Source organism: Fusarium oxysporum, chromosome XII (assembly GCF_013085055.1).
Source record: "Fusarium oxysporum Fo47 chromosome XII, complete sequence".
NCBI lineage: Eukaryota > Fungi > Ascomycota > Sordariomycetes > Hypocreales > Nectriaceae > Fusarium > Fusarium oxysporum.
The window spans coordinates 2,432,728-2,446,056 of NC_072851.1; the positions used below are offsets into that span (position 1 = coordinate 2,432,728).

At 46.7% G+C, this 13,329-nt stretch overlaps 6 protein-coding genes across 6 annotated transcripts; 2 read left to right on the plus strand and 4 right to left on the minus strand.

The window, feature by feature from the left end:
• The first annotated feature begins 210 nt into the window (after positions 1-210).
• FOBCDRAFT_234809 (C-4 sterol methyl oxidase) lies at positions 211-1,390 on the plus strand. The gene is made up of 3 exons (XM_054707969.2): positions 211-273; positions 322-424; positions 479-1,390. Exons 1-3 carry the CDS (start codon positions 263-265, stop codon positions 1,274-1,276), a joined length of 912 nt encoding a protein of 303 aa, XP_054563944.1. The 5' UTR covers positions 211-262; the 3' UTR covers positions 1,277-1,390.
• A 646-nt stretch (positions 1,391-2,036) lies between these two features.
• On the minus strand, positions 2,037-3,430 carry FOBCDRAFT_172459 (fatty acid hydroxylase superfamily protein). The gene is made up of 3 exons (XM_054707970.2): positions 3,143-3,430; positions 2,511-3,091; positions 2,037-2,420 (listed from the first exon to the last, which is right to left on the minus strand). Exons 1-3 carry the CDS (start codon positions 3,395-3,397, stop codon positions 2,276-2,278), a joined length of 981 nt encoding a protein of 326 aa, XP_054563945.1. The 5' UTR covers positions 3,398-3,430; the 3' UTR covers positions 2,037-2,275.
• Positions 3,431-3,820: 390 nt separating this feature from the next.
• Positions 3,821-4,613, minus strand: FOBCDRAFT_150090 (ubiquinone biosynthesis protein COQ7; the record flags this gene model as incomplete). The annotated part of the gene is made up of 2 exons (XM_054707971.1): positions 3,821-4,354; positions 4,407-4,613. The coding sequence occupies 2 exons, from the start codon at positions 4,611-4,613 to the stop codon at positions 3,821-3,823; spliced, it is 741 nt and encodes a 246-aa protein (XP_054563946.1).
• Positions 4,614-5,596: 983 nt separating this feature from the next.
• Positions 5,597-9,489, minus strand: FOBCDRAFT_193970 (glycosyl hydrolase family 3 C-terminal domain-containing protein; the record flags this gene model as incomplete). The annotated part of the gene is made up of 7 exons (XM_059608765.1): positions 8,226-9,489; positions 8,135-8,169; positions 7,568-7,842; positions 6,755-7,536; positions 5,867-6,698; positions 5,696-5,813; positions 5,597-5,647 (listed from the first exon to the last, which is right to left on the minus strand). Exons 1-7 carry the CDS (start codon positions 9,460-9,462, stop codon positions 5,597-5,599), a joined length of 3,330 nt encoding a protein of 1,109 aa, XP_059468264.1. The 5' UTR covers positions 9,463-9,489.
• Positions 9,490-9,692: 203 nt separating this feature from the next.
• On the minus strand, positions 9,693-10,963 carry FOBCDRAFT_193973 (glycoside hydrolase superfamily; the record flags this gene model as incomplete). The annotated part of the gene is made up of 3 exons (XM_054707972.2): positions 9,693-10,398; positions 10,451-10,700; positions 10,765-10,963. 3 exons carry the CDS (start codon positions 10,961-10,963, stop codon positions 9,693-9,695), a joined length of 1,155 nt encoding a protein of 384 aa, XP_054563947.2.
• Positions 10,964-11,533: 570 nt separating this feature from the next.
• FOBCDRAFT_325169 (general substrate transporter) lies at positions 11,534-13,308 on the plus strand (the record flags this gene model as incomplete). Its single annotated transcript, XM_054707973.2, has 4 exons — positions 11,534-11,684; positions 11,741-12,228; positions 12,299-12,556; positions 12,638-13,308. 4 exons carry the CDS (start codon positions 11,534-11,536, stop codon positions 13,280-13,282), a joined length of 1,542 nt encoding a protein of 513 aa, XP_054563948.1. The 3' UTR covers positions 13,283-13,308.
• Between the last annotated feature and the right edge of the window lie 21 nt (positions 13,309-13,329).

Below are 13,329 nucleotides of genomic sequence, written 5' to 3' on the forward strand. Positions count from 1 at the left end.
CTGTGATTTCGCACTGAAGCCGCTAACATGGGTTAGTGGGGGCCAGAGGTGTATCACAAAAATATCCTTTGTGTGCACCTTGTTGACAATTCAACACGAATGGACCATTGGGGAGGCAAACAGAGTCTAATATTTACTCCACTAACTGGTGAATATATCTTATAAGTCTCATTCTTTAAGAACCTTTGAGCATTCATTACATTATAGTCCTCTTCTAACTTTCTTTTGGCCCGCACGATATCAACGAGATCCCGTTTTAGCCATGTATCCGTCGTAAGATCCTCGCCCGTTGCGCCCTGGCTCATCTGCTAACACTTGTAGCTTGAATATAACGAATTCGCTGCCTGGCCAGGGATATCTCGACGTCCTGGACCAAGTGTCTAGTGCCCATCCTGATCTCAATACGTTAGAACGTTTCTGGGCAGTGAGTTGGTCGCCTTCAAAGCCTTTCCAATGACTAATATGTGTATTTCTTCAGGCATGGTATGCTTTCATGCAGAATGATGTCTACGCGACCGGGATTATGAGTTTTGTTCTTCACGAGGTGGTTTACTTTGGCCGATGCTTGCCATTCATCATTATGGATAAGATTCCCCCCTTGAAGAAGTACAAGATCCAAACTCAGAAGATGCCAACACTTAGAGAGCAATGGCAATGCGCTATGATTGTCCTTGTCAGTCATTTCACCGCAGAACTGCCCCAGATTTGGTTTTTTCACCCGATTGCGACCTGGTCTGGAATGGAGTATAACGCACCATTTCCTCCAATCTGGAAAATGGTTATCCAGATCTGCGCTTGCTTTGTCATGGAGGATACGTGGCACTATTGGAGCCATCGCGCCCTCCATTACGGGCCACTTTATAAAAGCATTCATAAGATGCATCATACATATTCTGCTCCCTTTGGCCTTGCCGCAGAATATGCATCGCCTATCGAGACTGCGGTCCTTGGCTTAGGCGTCATTGGCTCACCGATCGTTCTGCTAATGAGAACTGGTGATTTTCATCTGTTCACAATGTATTTATGGATCATTCTACGCCTATTCCAAGCTATCGATGCGCATAGCGGATATGACTTTCCTTGGAGCCTTCGCAACTTTTTACCTTTTTGGGCTGGTGCTGACCATCATGATCTCCACCACGAAAAGTTCATTGGAAACTATGCGTCAAGCTTTCGCTGGTGGGATTATTTCTTGGGTACTGAAGCTGGAAGTGCCGCTGCTAGACGTCGCCGGGAGGCCCTGATCTCCAAGACTCGAGCCTCCAAGCAGGAGTAAATGCGTCTTAGTTGCAAAACTGTTGGCTAGAAACGGAATTGACCATAGGTCTGCAACAGACTCCTCGGTGGAGAGAAACATGTATTATAGATCAGATAGTGATCATTGTTTCAAATTGAAGCAAATTGAGATCTTTTATATCTGCTGAAATGTTAGTATTAGTGTTGTTTAATTTGAAGGGAAGTAGTTGTTAGTTTTCTAATTTGTGTTTTAACGTAGTATAGTAAGTCAACTCATGTTTGGTACTGCTTATGACAACAGAACATTAGTTGAATTGCTCTCATGACATCTCAATAAGGCACGTCGAGAGGCCCAGTCAAAAGAGCTCTCTTTTTTAACACTCTGAGCTCAATGTACAACACGACATTTTTAGACTCAAAGGCAATGCTGAGAGCATTGATCGCTGTTTTGATTGCGTATGTTACTGCATAAATTCAGAAGGTTCACTCTTCACCACTCCTGGCGCTTTATGCGCCAGAGAGGGCTGCTGAGAATATTAAAGTCGGTTGGTGTAGGAAATATTGAGAAATAGGGAGTAAGCATAGGCCGAGGGCCGACCAACTGTCAGAAAATACTAGTGCATCTTGAGAGCATCTTTAGAGAGTGGTTTTTATATATTATATGTTAAGAAGTTAAATTAGATCAACTAGAAAAAGAGTAGTAATAGCTCTTTTATAGCTATTATAATAATATTTCACTTTGTATCTAAAAGCTTTATCTTAGGTAACAGTAAAATTTAAGAGTATATTAGCCTTGACGGAATACATGTAACTTTACCTCTGGCAAATCGTATATTAGGCCCCCTAAAGCCTATTCCTTAACCATACTATACTCTTTATCAGAGGTAATACTAGATGCATTCCGTCAAGTGACTATTTTCTTTTCGCTACCAATGCTCCTGTCAAGGCTTGCTTCCAGATGAAGCGACGGAGTTATGAAGTCAAAGAGATTGCTCTTGAAGTCTTCTTCCTTACTGCCAGTCAACCGAAACTTGCTAGTTTAATCTAGCTTGGGAACTTCGGCTTTCCCGGCTCGCATTCCACGCTCTTTGGGTTCTTGCCGCTTATCAAACCATTCAGCATCTGGTCGTCGGTAGCTTCCACAAATGCGGTCCCATATTGTCAGAAACTGTCCATAATTGTAACTTAAAACGTTAGAATGAAGAAGTAGCAATATCAGACAAAGTAGACTATGTTGACTCAAGTAATACTTGGAAGAGAGCTGCTAGACTTACTTAAAGTATAAATGATGCGCCGCATGGCAAGCAGAGCCATTGACCAGCGGGTTATTGGCCAAGAAGTTACCATCGTGAATGGAGACAGTCCATATGTTGACGGAAATAAACATGCCTAAGAAGATAAACTTATTTAAGGGGAACAGCAGTGGATATATATGGTAGGGCATCGATTGAGAAAATCCGTCGAGTGGATGGAAGGCGTAACTGGCGTACGGGGTTGGGATAATCCATTTGTGGTGCGGCTTATGAAATCTTTTGTAGATAAGTGGGTGATGCAAGCCTCGGTGAATCCAATAGATTCCAAAGTCCGTGAACAGCATAAACAGGGGTATCTGAAGGATATCATACCAAAGCCCAGGACCTTGGGCCGTAGATTCGTACATTTTGCAGTAGCCACGGACTTCGAGAAGGAAGAAGAAAGCCGTCAACAAAGCCATTAACGGCATGGCTTCGGTAGCATGCTTAATTTCTCGCCATACCTGGTTCTTCATGACCTTTGGATGTGCTAGCGTTGATCTGTCAAATATGAAGAAGAATGAGATTGTTGCAAACAGGATGTAGTTAATGAGTCCGAAGATCTTAAGAGATTCGTTAGTCTATAGCTATCTGTGAACTGAGGATGAGGCTACCCATGTAAGCATAAGAAGGGTAATAAATTGTCGATAAGCATTATCCCTATTAAACGTGCTCATATATGCCGCGGGAGACGGTTCAAAGTGTATGAGGGCTGAGGCTGGCTCATATTTCCAATCAATCCGATCAAAAGCTGAGTGAGAGGATAAGGGATAGGGAGCATCATTTGTCTGATTTGAACCCTGCGGAAAAAGCCATGCGTAGATGTAGTCTGCGACAAAGGTATCCGTAAGCTCAAGAACAACGTCCATGGCCCAAAAAAAAATTGATAACTCAAAGTGAGACAAGTTCAGTGGCGCTAACGGAGGAGCAGCAAATGACTAGATCTGTAGGATAAAGAGCGTGGAAAAGCACTCTGATATAGCAGTATATCGATAAATAGGTATCTTTACGTGGACACTAGACGAAATACTTTTGCACTAATTAGCAAAACCAGCAGAGGCTTCAGCCTGTGCACGTATGGTCGGAGTTAGTAGTGGAGATGATCCACTACCGTTCCAAAGATATTATGAAACCCACCAGGCTATGTATTACGCACTCCCGATTCCGAATAAGACGTCGGATGTGATGTGCGGCGTCATGGTCAGGGGTCTTGTATTGCATTGAGTCGCAAATCGCGATATCCAAGTCATGCCTTTTCTCTTCGCTAATGATAGGAACTAGATGAGCTAATCTTAAATCCACTTGCTTACAAGAATTGCTCCTCTACACGACGCTCGGACAAAGCCGGTCAGTAAGTCATGCAGTGGCGCTTTCTTCGAGTCATGGTCAACCGCATGGTCCAGATGCTCTAGCTCCTCGTCCCGAATACGACGCAGCGTCTGAAGTAATTCAAGAATCTCAGGTCCCGTGTCGTAGCCTTCTTGCTCCCAGCCCTGTATAATTTTGATCACCTCTTGGACTTGTTCATTGTAATGAGTACCAATCTCAGTCTCGACAGCTTCAGTGCATGCCATAGCAGCTTCCTTTCCCATCATTGCCGTTGCCCATCCAAGCCCAGTTGCAAGGACCTGCCACAAAGGATACATAACAGTTGGGCGGATTCGATGTTTAGTTAGCAGATTGTTGAAGGTGCTTTGATGACCAGCTTCTTGATCATACATGTGCTGCATGAGCTGTCGCAGCTCTGGATGTTGGTTCACCAGAATGGGAGTCTGGGCGGCGTATATTAGGACGGCGCCTAATTCTCCTGTTTGGTTCACACGAATCTGAAGGCAGCGGTGAGCCACGGCACTACTCATGACCCTCAACCCTACGTACCGCTGCAGAAAGATAATCCAGCTGCTCTGGCGTCAGAGGTACCCGTCTGGGTTTCCTCAGAGTAGATTCTGGATACTGACGTGTTCGTTTGCGAGTTGTGAATTTTCTCGAGAGATCAGTAATTGAGGGTTTCCAAGCGACGCGATGGCGTGATAATAGTGGCAAAGACTTGAATAAAGCCCTTGGGGAGCTATTATGGATCGGCATTTCCAAGAACCACGGTACAGTATTGAGTACTTGCACCTTCCTCTCCGACAATAAATAACCTTTATTGATTAAAACAAAAAGTCCCATATATCGCCATAAGTATATATGCACACTATATATACTTTTATATATAACTAACAACCTGCAAGTTTATATACTTACCTAACAAAATTCAGCGGCAATACTTATTACTCATATTATCAGCTTATCTCCACTTCTCCAGATTTATAGCCTAACCCTCCACGCAACAGCAGTACTTCTAAGCACTTTTTTTACTTAGCTAGAAATTGCTTATACACCCATAAGGCGGCCAAATTCTCTCAAAACATCTGCATATAAGTTAGAGCCATGTACCCCTATAACCCTTCCCTAGACTTTACAAAGAGCATGTTGTATTGGAGCGTAAGGTGCAAGTGCTCAACACTGTACTCGTAAGAAGCGAATGCAGGGAAAAGTTTGATTTAACCCTCTAATGATACATTACTCTCACTATATCTATAGGTCATCATTCGGGCCGGTACTACTCCTCACCCAAAATTCGGCTATGGCCCATGACTTAGTGAAGTTCAACGAGAGCAGCAAATTGCATCTTGACATCAGCTCACCGCATTCTCGTACACTGTACATCTGGGCAGAAAATTATCTGAACAGGGGACTATCTGATTAAGAGAAACAGAAACGAATTGAATCGCTGTACCGTCCCTCGTGCTCTGTGCGCACTCAGTAAGAAACCCATATCATTACGAGTGCGACGTAGATACAGCCATTGAAGAGAGGTACTTAGTTGTCAGGAATAAAGAGAAGGGTAAGACAGGAAGATATAATTCTAAAAAGTTTATTTGTTCGCAGTATATCGGAATTAATAATACACATATTCTCGTCATCAGACTACACCTTTCTTGTCCATCAAAGCTCTAATATACCTTTGACTTCTGAATAAGCTTTTTGAAAAGAATTCGGCCCTTCAAAGACAAAAATGTGCCTCAAGAGGGGACCTCACTTAGCCCCGACTTTAAGATCTCGTCCCAGAAGTTCTAGTGATGTTAGTGATAAGCTAAATTAAACAGCAGTCTTTACGTTACCCAATCTATGGACTCGGGGTCGAGCCACTGCACGTTATCTATCCAATCATCAAAAGTAGTTCCAAATATCTGAGCAGTTTCAGAAGACCAAGGGATGCTGCCTGGAGAGAGCATTGACCTGTTATTATGTTTTGTTAGTTCTATTCTGACTCGAAACACCAGGGAACACACTGTAGCTGACGAAGAACAGGATATGCTTTTACATAAAGAGAACTCCGTTCTTGTAGCTTATTGAGACGCAGAACTGCGGCATCAAATGCCTTCCGCTCGGCAGAATCATCAATTTCTTGATCAGTTCGTTCCAGAAGACATGATGCCAATGTGACAGCGCCATGGAGAGCGCAAGATCCAACCACGCCATATGCATACCAGCTATAGCTGCTTAAACGGGGAAGTTCCATCCACTTCCGATGAATATCGAGAAGTACTAGGCTTGATGTGATGCACTTCTGTCTCGACTCCGGTCGATAAAGTGGTTGATTGGCGGGCCGTGAGAACGGCCGGTGCAAGAGGAGATATAGCTGATGTGCATAAACATCGAGCCCGCACCACAGAGCGTAGCTGGATGAGTCAAGAAGACTTGGGGCTCCATCCACGAGAAATATGGAAGCCCAGCGTTGTTGTTCGGAGGCTATCTCAGCATCCAGAGCCACGAGCCGGGCTTGGGTCAGTGGCGTCGCATCTGAAAGTTCTTTACAAATGCGAGCCGAAAGCCGGAACAGGGATATCTTGAATATCATGACAGACATTTGTGTCGGCTGTGTTGAAGGTTGTAGAATTCGATCGTGTAAAATATCAGTATCGTTGACGTTTTCAGGCATGGTTGTATAGTCACTAATAAGAGATGACATATCGACATCTCTAAACAGGATAGCCTGGTAGGTATGTAAGAGGAGTATACCGGCCCAGCATCGTCTGCGACGTTCCCTTTCAACAAGAGTCAGATTCGGATCTGGCTTGGCTGCATTACACTGCAAGGCTATGCCGATATTCGATGCCATCCCTATACTCAGCTGTAAGATTATTAATGGGCTTGGAACAAGGCATGGCAAGACTGACCGAGAATGACCCAACTTTGTTCAGCTCCCTCATTATGACTGATTGTGTAAACAAGGACAAGCAATGCCTCCAATGTACTTAATCGATAACGAACCAGAAATCTATCTTTACAAAGACAGATCATAGCCATGGCACGATATCGGTCTGATATTACTGCGATGTTAGGGCTGTGAGAGGAACTTGACGCGATGGAATCAATCACATCGTCGCCTTTATCGATTGTTTTTAGAGTGGCAGAGCAGATGAGAAAAAGCAGCGCCAGCCATGATAAGTCGCAACTAGATGTGTCTTTAAAAAAGCCTGCGAACTGTTTCTGGAAAGTCGGTCCATGAAGGATATGGAAAAAGGGAGATATGCAGGTGAAGTACCGAATGATCAGATATTCACATGACTCACGAGGTGGCAAGGCGCTCGTCAAATCATTGACTGTCACCTCTGAAGCAAGAGGAAATGGGAAATAAAAAGCTTCTGGTTGATGAAGGTTGCCCTGAGATGCAAGGGTGGAACGTCTGGTGTGATCAGTAGGTCTCTGCAACACTGCATCCCAGTGAGACTGAGTAAAGTCTTGGTAGAGGTTGCGATGTGGTTGGTCTTGATGCTGCTGTAGGCTAGCGTCTCCAAACGCCGAGGAATCCGAGGGAGGAGAAGGCTGTGAACCATTGGTTTCATCCCTCTGGGAGCTATCTGGTGATTGCAGAGGCACTGACAAGGGTGAAGTTTGGCTGGTAAGGTTGCCACTATCTGGCTGAGCTGCTGCGGGTGCCATCATCTCGTGCGTGTACCTGCATTTGGTAACACAATTTCTCCGCCTACATGATGCACATGGAGTCTGGCGGTCGCACCGTAATTTGCTCTGCCGACAAGGCCGGCAGCTGATGGGCGTACGATATCGGCGCCGCCTCCTCGCTCCACGTGAAACCTCGGTGTTTGAATTCATAGTGGTTAGTGTCCTTGTGTTGGCGGAGAAGAGCTGAAGTACTCGGAGAAGAGAAAATGAGCAAAGACTGCCATTGTGCTCCGTCATCTCCGTCATCTCCGCGTCGGAGATACCTCTTGCCGAAGCCCGATGACGAAGTGGCAATAATTAGCTTCATCTCCGTTTTACACCTAGACTGGTTTAAGACTAAGGTTAGATATGCAATTTCGGGGCTATCCGAAAGTCCGAGAATTGAAGTTTGAGGTCCTACAGCAGAGTCTCTAGAGATGTAAATCTAATTAAAAAAAAACTTTTTGTTCAACAATTACAAATGTGATCACGACCAACATTAAGCGCCGAATAATGTGTGTTTCGTTGGGCGTATTTTACTGAGCCTAGGCCCTTGTCGTGGCCCTTGCTGTCTCAAGGAGATAGGAAGACTACTGGTCCCAAAACGAGCCTACAGCCCGCGCCAATGCTGAGTGATTGGCACTTGAAACTGAGTAGACAGTAAGGATGAATCACTACTGTTACCAACAGATACTTTGTAACTACCTTCCTCCAGCAGCCAGGAATTGGTTGTTACGTCCCAGACGCTGACAGCGTTCTTGAGAGGAATTTCAACGGTTGCCAGCCTTGTTTCGCCAGCCGCGACGAAAAGTTTAGCAAATCCCTTCAACTCCTTGACAGGACGGCTAACTGACGATGGTGTAATGCGGCTCATATAGACCTGTATCACTTCTTTCCCGCTTGTGGTGGCCGAGTTGTTGCAAACGGATAGAGTGACGAGGATATTTGCGTCGACGCCGCTGCCCCTTAGCTGCACACTTGGTTGCTGGAGGATGAAGGACGCATACGATAGACCAAAGCCGAAAGGCCATTGCACCTTTCTCTTGGTCTTTTCATAGAAGCGGTATCCAACAAAGATGTCTTCGTTGTAATTACATGCGCCGGCTTCACTTCTGTAACTAAGAAAGGAAGGATTATCCTCAATGCAACGAGGCCAAGACAAGGGGAGTTTCCCCGAGGGACTCTCTCTACCCAGGACTATGTCTGCAATACCGTGGCCTAGCTCATCACCACCGTACCAGGTTTGCATCACAGCAGCAACTTGATCCCAAGGACCCGATACGGGAGTGCCAGACTGAATAATCACAACAACATGCTTGTTTACTGCTGTGACTCTGGATATCAGTTCACATTGCCTCCCGGGGAGTTCGTACAATGAACGGTCGGAACCTTCTGATTCCCATTCAGGGCCTAGGCCGACGCAGACAACCACTTGATCCGCAGTCTTGGCCAGTTCAACAGCGCGATCAAGCTCAAGGGACTCGTTGGAGCACCTGGCACAGCCAATACGGACACCGCCTGCCCCAAAGACGGGTGCGCCTGCTTTGTTCAAGTTGGAGGTCGAGGCACTGCCAAACTCAACTCGGAGCTTATAGACTCTGTTGGCGACGAGTTGTACATGGTTGATTTGCTCAACACTTCCGGAACCGAAGAAGCTGGTGCCCCTCTTCTGATCATGAGAGTTGTCAACGATGAGAGCGTTGTCTAGATACAATGTTGCGGTTCCAGCGACAGTGAGGCTGAAGGCATACGTATCCGTTTTCTCGACAACCAAGTCGGCAGTTATGGTAGCATAAACAACATTATCAGGTGCAGCAGCGTTGCTATAGTCGTACAAGACCACGTTCGAGTCGTTGAGCTGCAGGACGTCTATGGCCTCCCGCGTATCCGTGATTTCGCTATTGTTGGGTTGTATTGTTGGTGGCGAGGTGTAAATTCTCATCAGGAATTGCCCTGGAGTCCCGTCGGGAGCTGTAATAATATCGCCCAGCACTGGAAGTTGATTGTAGATCTGGCAGGCTTCGGCGTGCTCTACGGGCTGTTCGAGTTGATCTCGGAGACCTTCAAGTATCGAGACGACTCGTGTAGGCCGGAGCGATGCTGATCCACCACCGCAAAAGAAAGACTTCTGGGCATTAGGTCCGATGACTACAGTCTACTCGTCAATGTTAGTCAGAGGAGTAAGAAATAAAAGGGGAGACCTGCCTTCTTGTCGGCACGGAAAGGCAACACATGGTCGTCATTCTTGAGGAGAACAACACTTTCCGTCGCTAACCTCCTCAACACGCTACGGTCTTGGTCCGTATCAAGACATGATTCGGGGCCACCTTCGGGAATGCCAGATGCCCTCGCGCGATCAACGAGCTTGAGGACCGAGGCTACTCTTTCGTCAATGGTGCTGCTCTTGATCTTGCCAACTCCAAGTGCTGTCGCGACCCGTTTACCCCTCTGCTCTGTTGGGCCTGGCATTTCAAGATCCAACCCGTTATTGATAGCTGCAGCTGTCGAGTATGTTCCAAACCAATCGCTCATGATGCACCCTCGGTAGCCCCATTCATTCCTCACTATCTCTTGCAGTATCTCTTGGTGCTCACTCATGTGCTGTCCGTTGACTTTGTTATACGCTGTCATGAGGGCCCAAGGGTCGGCGTCTCGAATGGCGATCTGGAAGGGGAGGAGATAAATCTCTCGCAAGGCTCGGGGACTGATCCTGCAGTCTACAAGCGTTCGTTCGTGTTCCATATCATTTGCGACAAAGTGCTTTAGAGAACAAGCTATGCCGTTCTTCTGGACATTGGAGATGAGCGTGCTCGCCAGGCTTCCACCGAGCAAAGGGTCTTCGGAAAAGGATTCGAAACCGCGGCCGCCTAGTGGGCTCCTGTTCGGATATGTTAGCCTAGAAAAGCCGTGACAGGGGAGTTGCTTTAAACCTTTGAATGTTGGTTGTTGGGCCAAGCCATACATGGGCACTCTTAGCATGGCATCCCCTTGCAATAAGGTCTCCGGCCTCGCGCATCAGGTCATGGCTCCATGTGGCTGCCAGTCCAGTACCGCAAGGAAGACAAGCTCCGGGGACGCTGTTGAAGAACTTTGTGCCTCTGACTCCGTTGGGACCGTCCGACATGCGAAGTTTAGGAATGGATAGTCGCGGAATACCTTGCGTATGCCAAAAGTCGGAACCTGGGTAATGCAGAGATTAATTAGCTTAGTCCTTGTGATACTACCTAGAGAGGGATATGCTCACCTGATAAAAGGCTGATTTTCTCGCTCGTAGTCAGATGCTGTAAAAGCTCGTCGTATGGGAAGTTGAATGATTCTATGTCGCCCATATTGTTGTTGTTGTTGTTTTCGCCAAGGTTAGAAGGGTAATAGATGCGAAAGTCAAGGAAGGGAATCAACAGAAGGTGGCCGAGTCTGATCAAGAATGGTATCGAGAATGGCATCAAGTGACTTAGAGTAGAATATCAATTTCATCGACATGGACGAAGAACTAAGTTGAATGGGGTCGCCGAAGCAAGTCATCATTCTTTCTCATCGAGGCCATTCGAACGTTTTGTTGGGTGGCTTGTTCTAGGCATTGATCGGTGCAAAGTCGGATCATGCTTACAGCGAATCGGTGAAGCCTTTGCCGAAGCTCCCCGTTAGCGTCCTGTCGGCATCCACTCACAATGCCTGCCGAGTCTCCCCGACAAGAGACTATAGAACGGGCTCCACCTATCGCACTATTGAGCTCATACCGATCAGGGCTAGAGGCATTCTTTTTAAGCTTTGAATTGCAAATTCTGGGGATCCGGAGAAGGTGGATTCTCCATCTCGTGGTGTTTAAACCGGGGTAACGAACCAGGTAGTTCTTCGCAATTACATGAGAAGAAGAAAAAAGCATTTAAACATCAAAAGCAGGCCTTTGCTGCACTTGCAATCTTGCATCTCGTCTTGATTAAACAAGCCGTTCTTCACTCTATCACACGCACCCATATCTCATATCTGTACCGACGTTCCTAATTGCGTCTGAAATGCCTCCCACCAAGCAGCACAACGAACAACCTCTCCTGGCTAGCGTTCTTCCCAAAGAACAAAAGCCATGGTATCGTATCTCATACCTCGTCCAGCTCAATCTCCTTCTCCTTATTCCCCTCATGTCCTCCTCTGTAGCAGGATTCGACGGTGAGAAACGTTCCGTGTCTCCGTCATGTTGATAGCTTCGCTAACTTGTCGATGAGGCTCGTTGATGAATGGCCTACAGGCACTCCCTTCCTGGAAGAACAAGTTCGGTAATCCTCAAGGCCACACCCTTGGCTTCGTCAATGCTGCGCAGTCGTTCGGATCGATCCTTGCCCTCCCCTTCTGTGGCTCTCTGTCGGATAAGATTGGCCGCAAGAACACGCTCTTACTCGGCGGTGTGCTCATTATAGTGGCTTCTGTGATTCAGGCAGCCGCTATCAACTACGGAATGTTTGTCGCTTCCCGAGTGCTGGTTGGTATGGGCGCCATCACCATTATACAGCCCAGCCCTATGCTGATTTCAGAGCTGTGTTACCCAAGCCACCGAGGAGTCTACACGGCTCTGTTTTGGACATTCTACTACTTTGGCTCTATCATCGCTGCCTGGAGCACTTATGGTCTCCAGAAGCACATGCCCGAGAGTGTCTGGGCGTGGCGAGGTCCCTCCATCCTTCAGGGCTGTCTTCCCATACTCCAGCTAGTCTTTGTAAGTAGTCTGTTGACGCGTAATCCTCGACAACAAATGATTTGCTGGTATTTATCTTTCCTTTCTGCAGTGGTGGAAACTTCCTGAGTCCCCCCGATGGCTCATTGCCAATAATCGAGCTGACGAAGCGCGCGCTATCCTGGCCAAATATCATGCTGGTGGAGATTTCTCGAGCCCTCTTGTCGACTTCGAAATGAACGAGATTGTCACCGCTATTGAACTCGACCGACATGCCCAGGACGTCAAGTGGAGCGCTCTTGTGGCGACCCCCGGCAATCGAAAACGAGTTCTGATCTCTTTCTTGTTAGGCCTATTTTCGCAGTGGGTGGTAAGTCTTATATAAGCCCAGCCATTCTGCTTTTTGTAGTATTTCAGCAACTGACAAGTCACTTTCTTTCGAAACTTGTAGGGAAACAGTGTTGTTTCGTATTATTTGACTCTTGTCCTAGACACTGTTGGCGTCAAGAACCCTGATACCCAGACTCTGATCAACGGTCTTCTCCAGTTGTTCAACTTTTTTGCCGCCATCCTGGCCGCGTTCTTGGTAGACAGGCTCGGCAGACGTACTCTGTGGAACTGGTCAGGCGTTGGCATGTTGATCTCTTTCATCATATGGACTATTTGCTCCGCCCGGTTTGAGATCAACCCATCTAACGGCCTCGGTATTGCTGTCGTCGCGTTTATCTTCATCTACTTCTTCCATTACGATATCGCCTATACACCACTCGTCCTGGCTTACCCTACCGAGATTCTCCAATATTCTATTCGCTCCAAGGGACTGAGTCTGACTTTTGTTGCTATTTATTCGTCACTGATCGTCTTGTCTTTTGTCAACCCGATCGCGCTCGAGGCCATCGGCTGGAGGTACTACATTGTCTTTTCCTGCATTACAGGTGTATCCGTGGTTGTCAACTATTTCCTCCTGCCTGAAACGAAGGGCCTCTCTCTTGAAGAAATCGGAAGCCTTTTTGAGGAAAAGGGTGTTGCTGATGGCGAGATCGGATCATCGAAATTGGAAGGAGGAGAGGTTAGTCATGTTGATATTAAGCACTAGAAAGACCTCGGTAGTCGTGTGTCGAGGAACTGGTCCGAAAATTCCTA

Excerpts from the sequence above, each read along its gene's own strand:
- FOBCDRAFT_172459 (XM_054707970.2), bottom strand. The coding sequence starts at position 3,397 with ATGGACGTTGTTCTTGAGCTTACGGATACCTTTGTCGCAGACTACATC. Across the intron at positions 3,092-3,142 it reads CCCTTCTTATGCTTACATGG|ATCTTCGGACTCATTAACTA; the intron begins GTAGCCTCATCC and ends GAATCTCTTAAG. Across the intron at positions 2,421-2,510 it reads GCGCATCATTTATACTTTAA|TTACAATTATGGACAGTTTC; the intron begins GTAAGTCTAGCA and ends TAACGTTTTAAG.
- FOBCDRAFT_234809 (XM_054707969.2), top strand. Across the intron at positions 425-478 it reads CGTTAGAACGTTTCTGGGCA|GCATGGTATGCTTTCATGCA; the intron begins GTGAGTTGGTCG and ends GTATTTCTTCAG.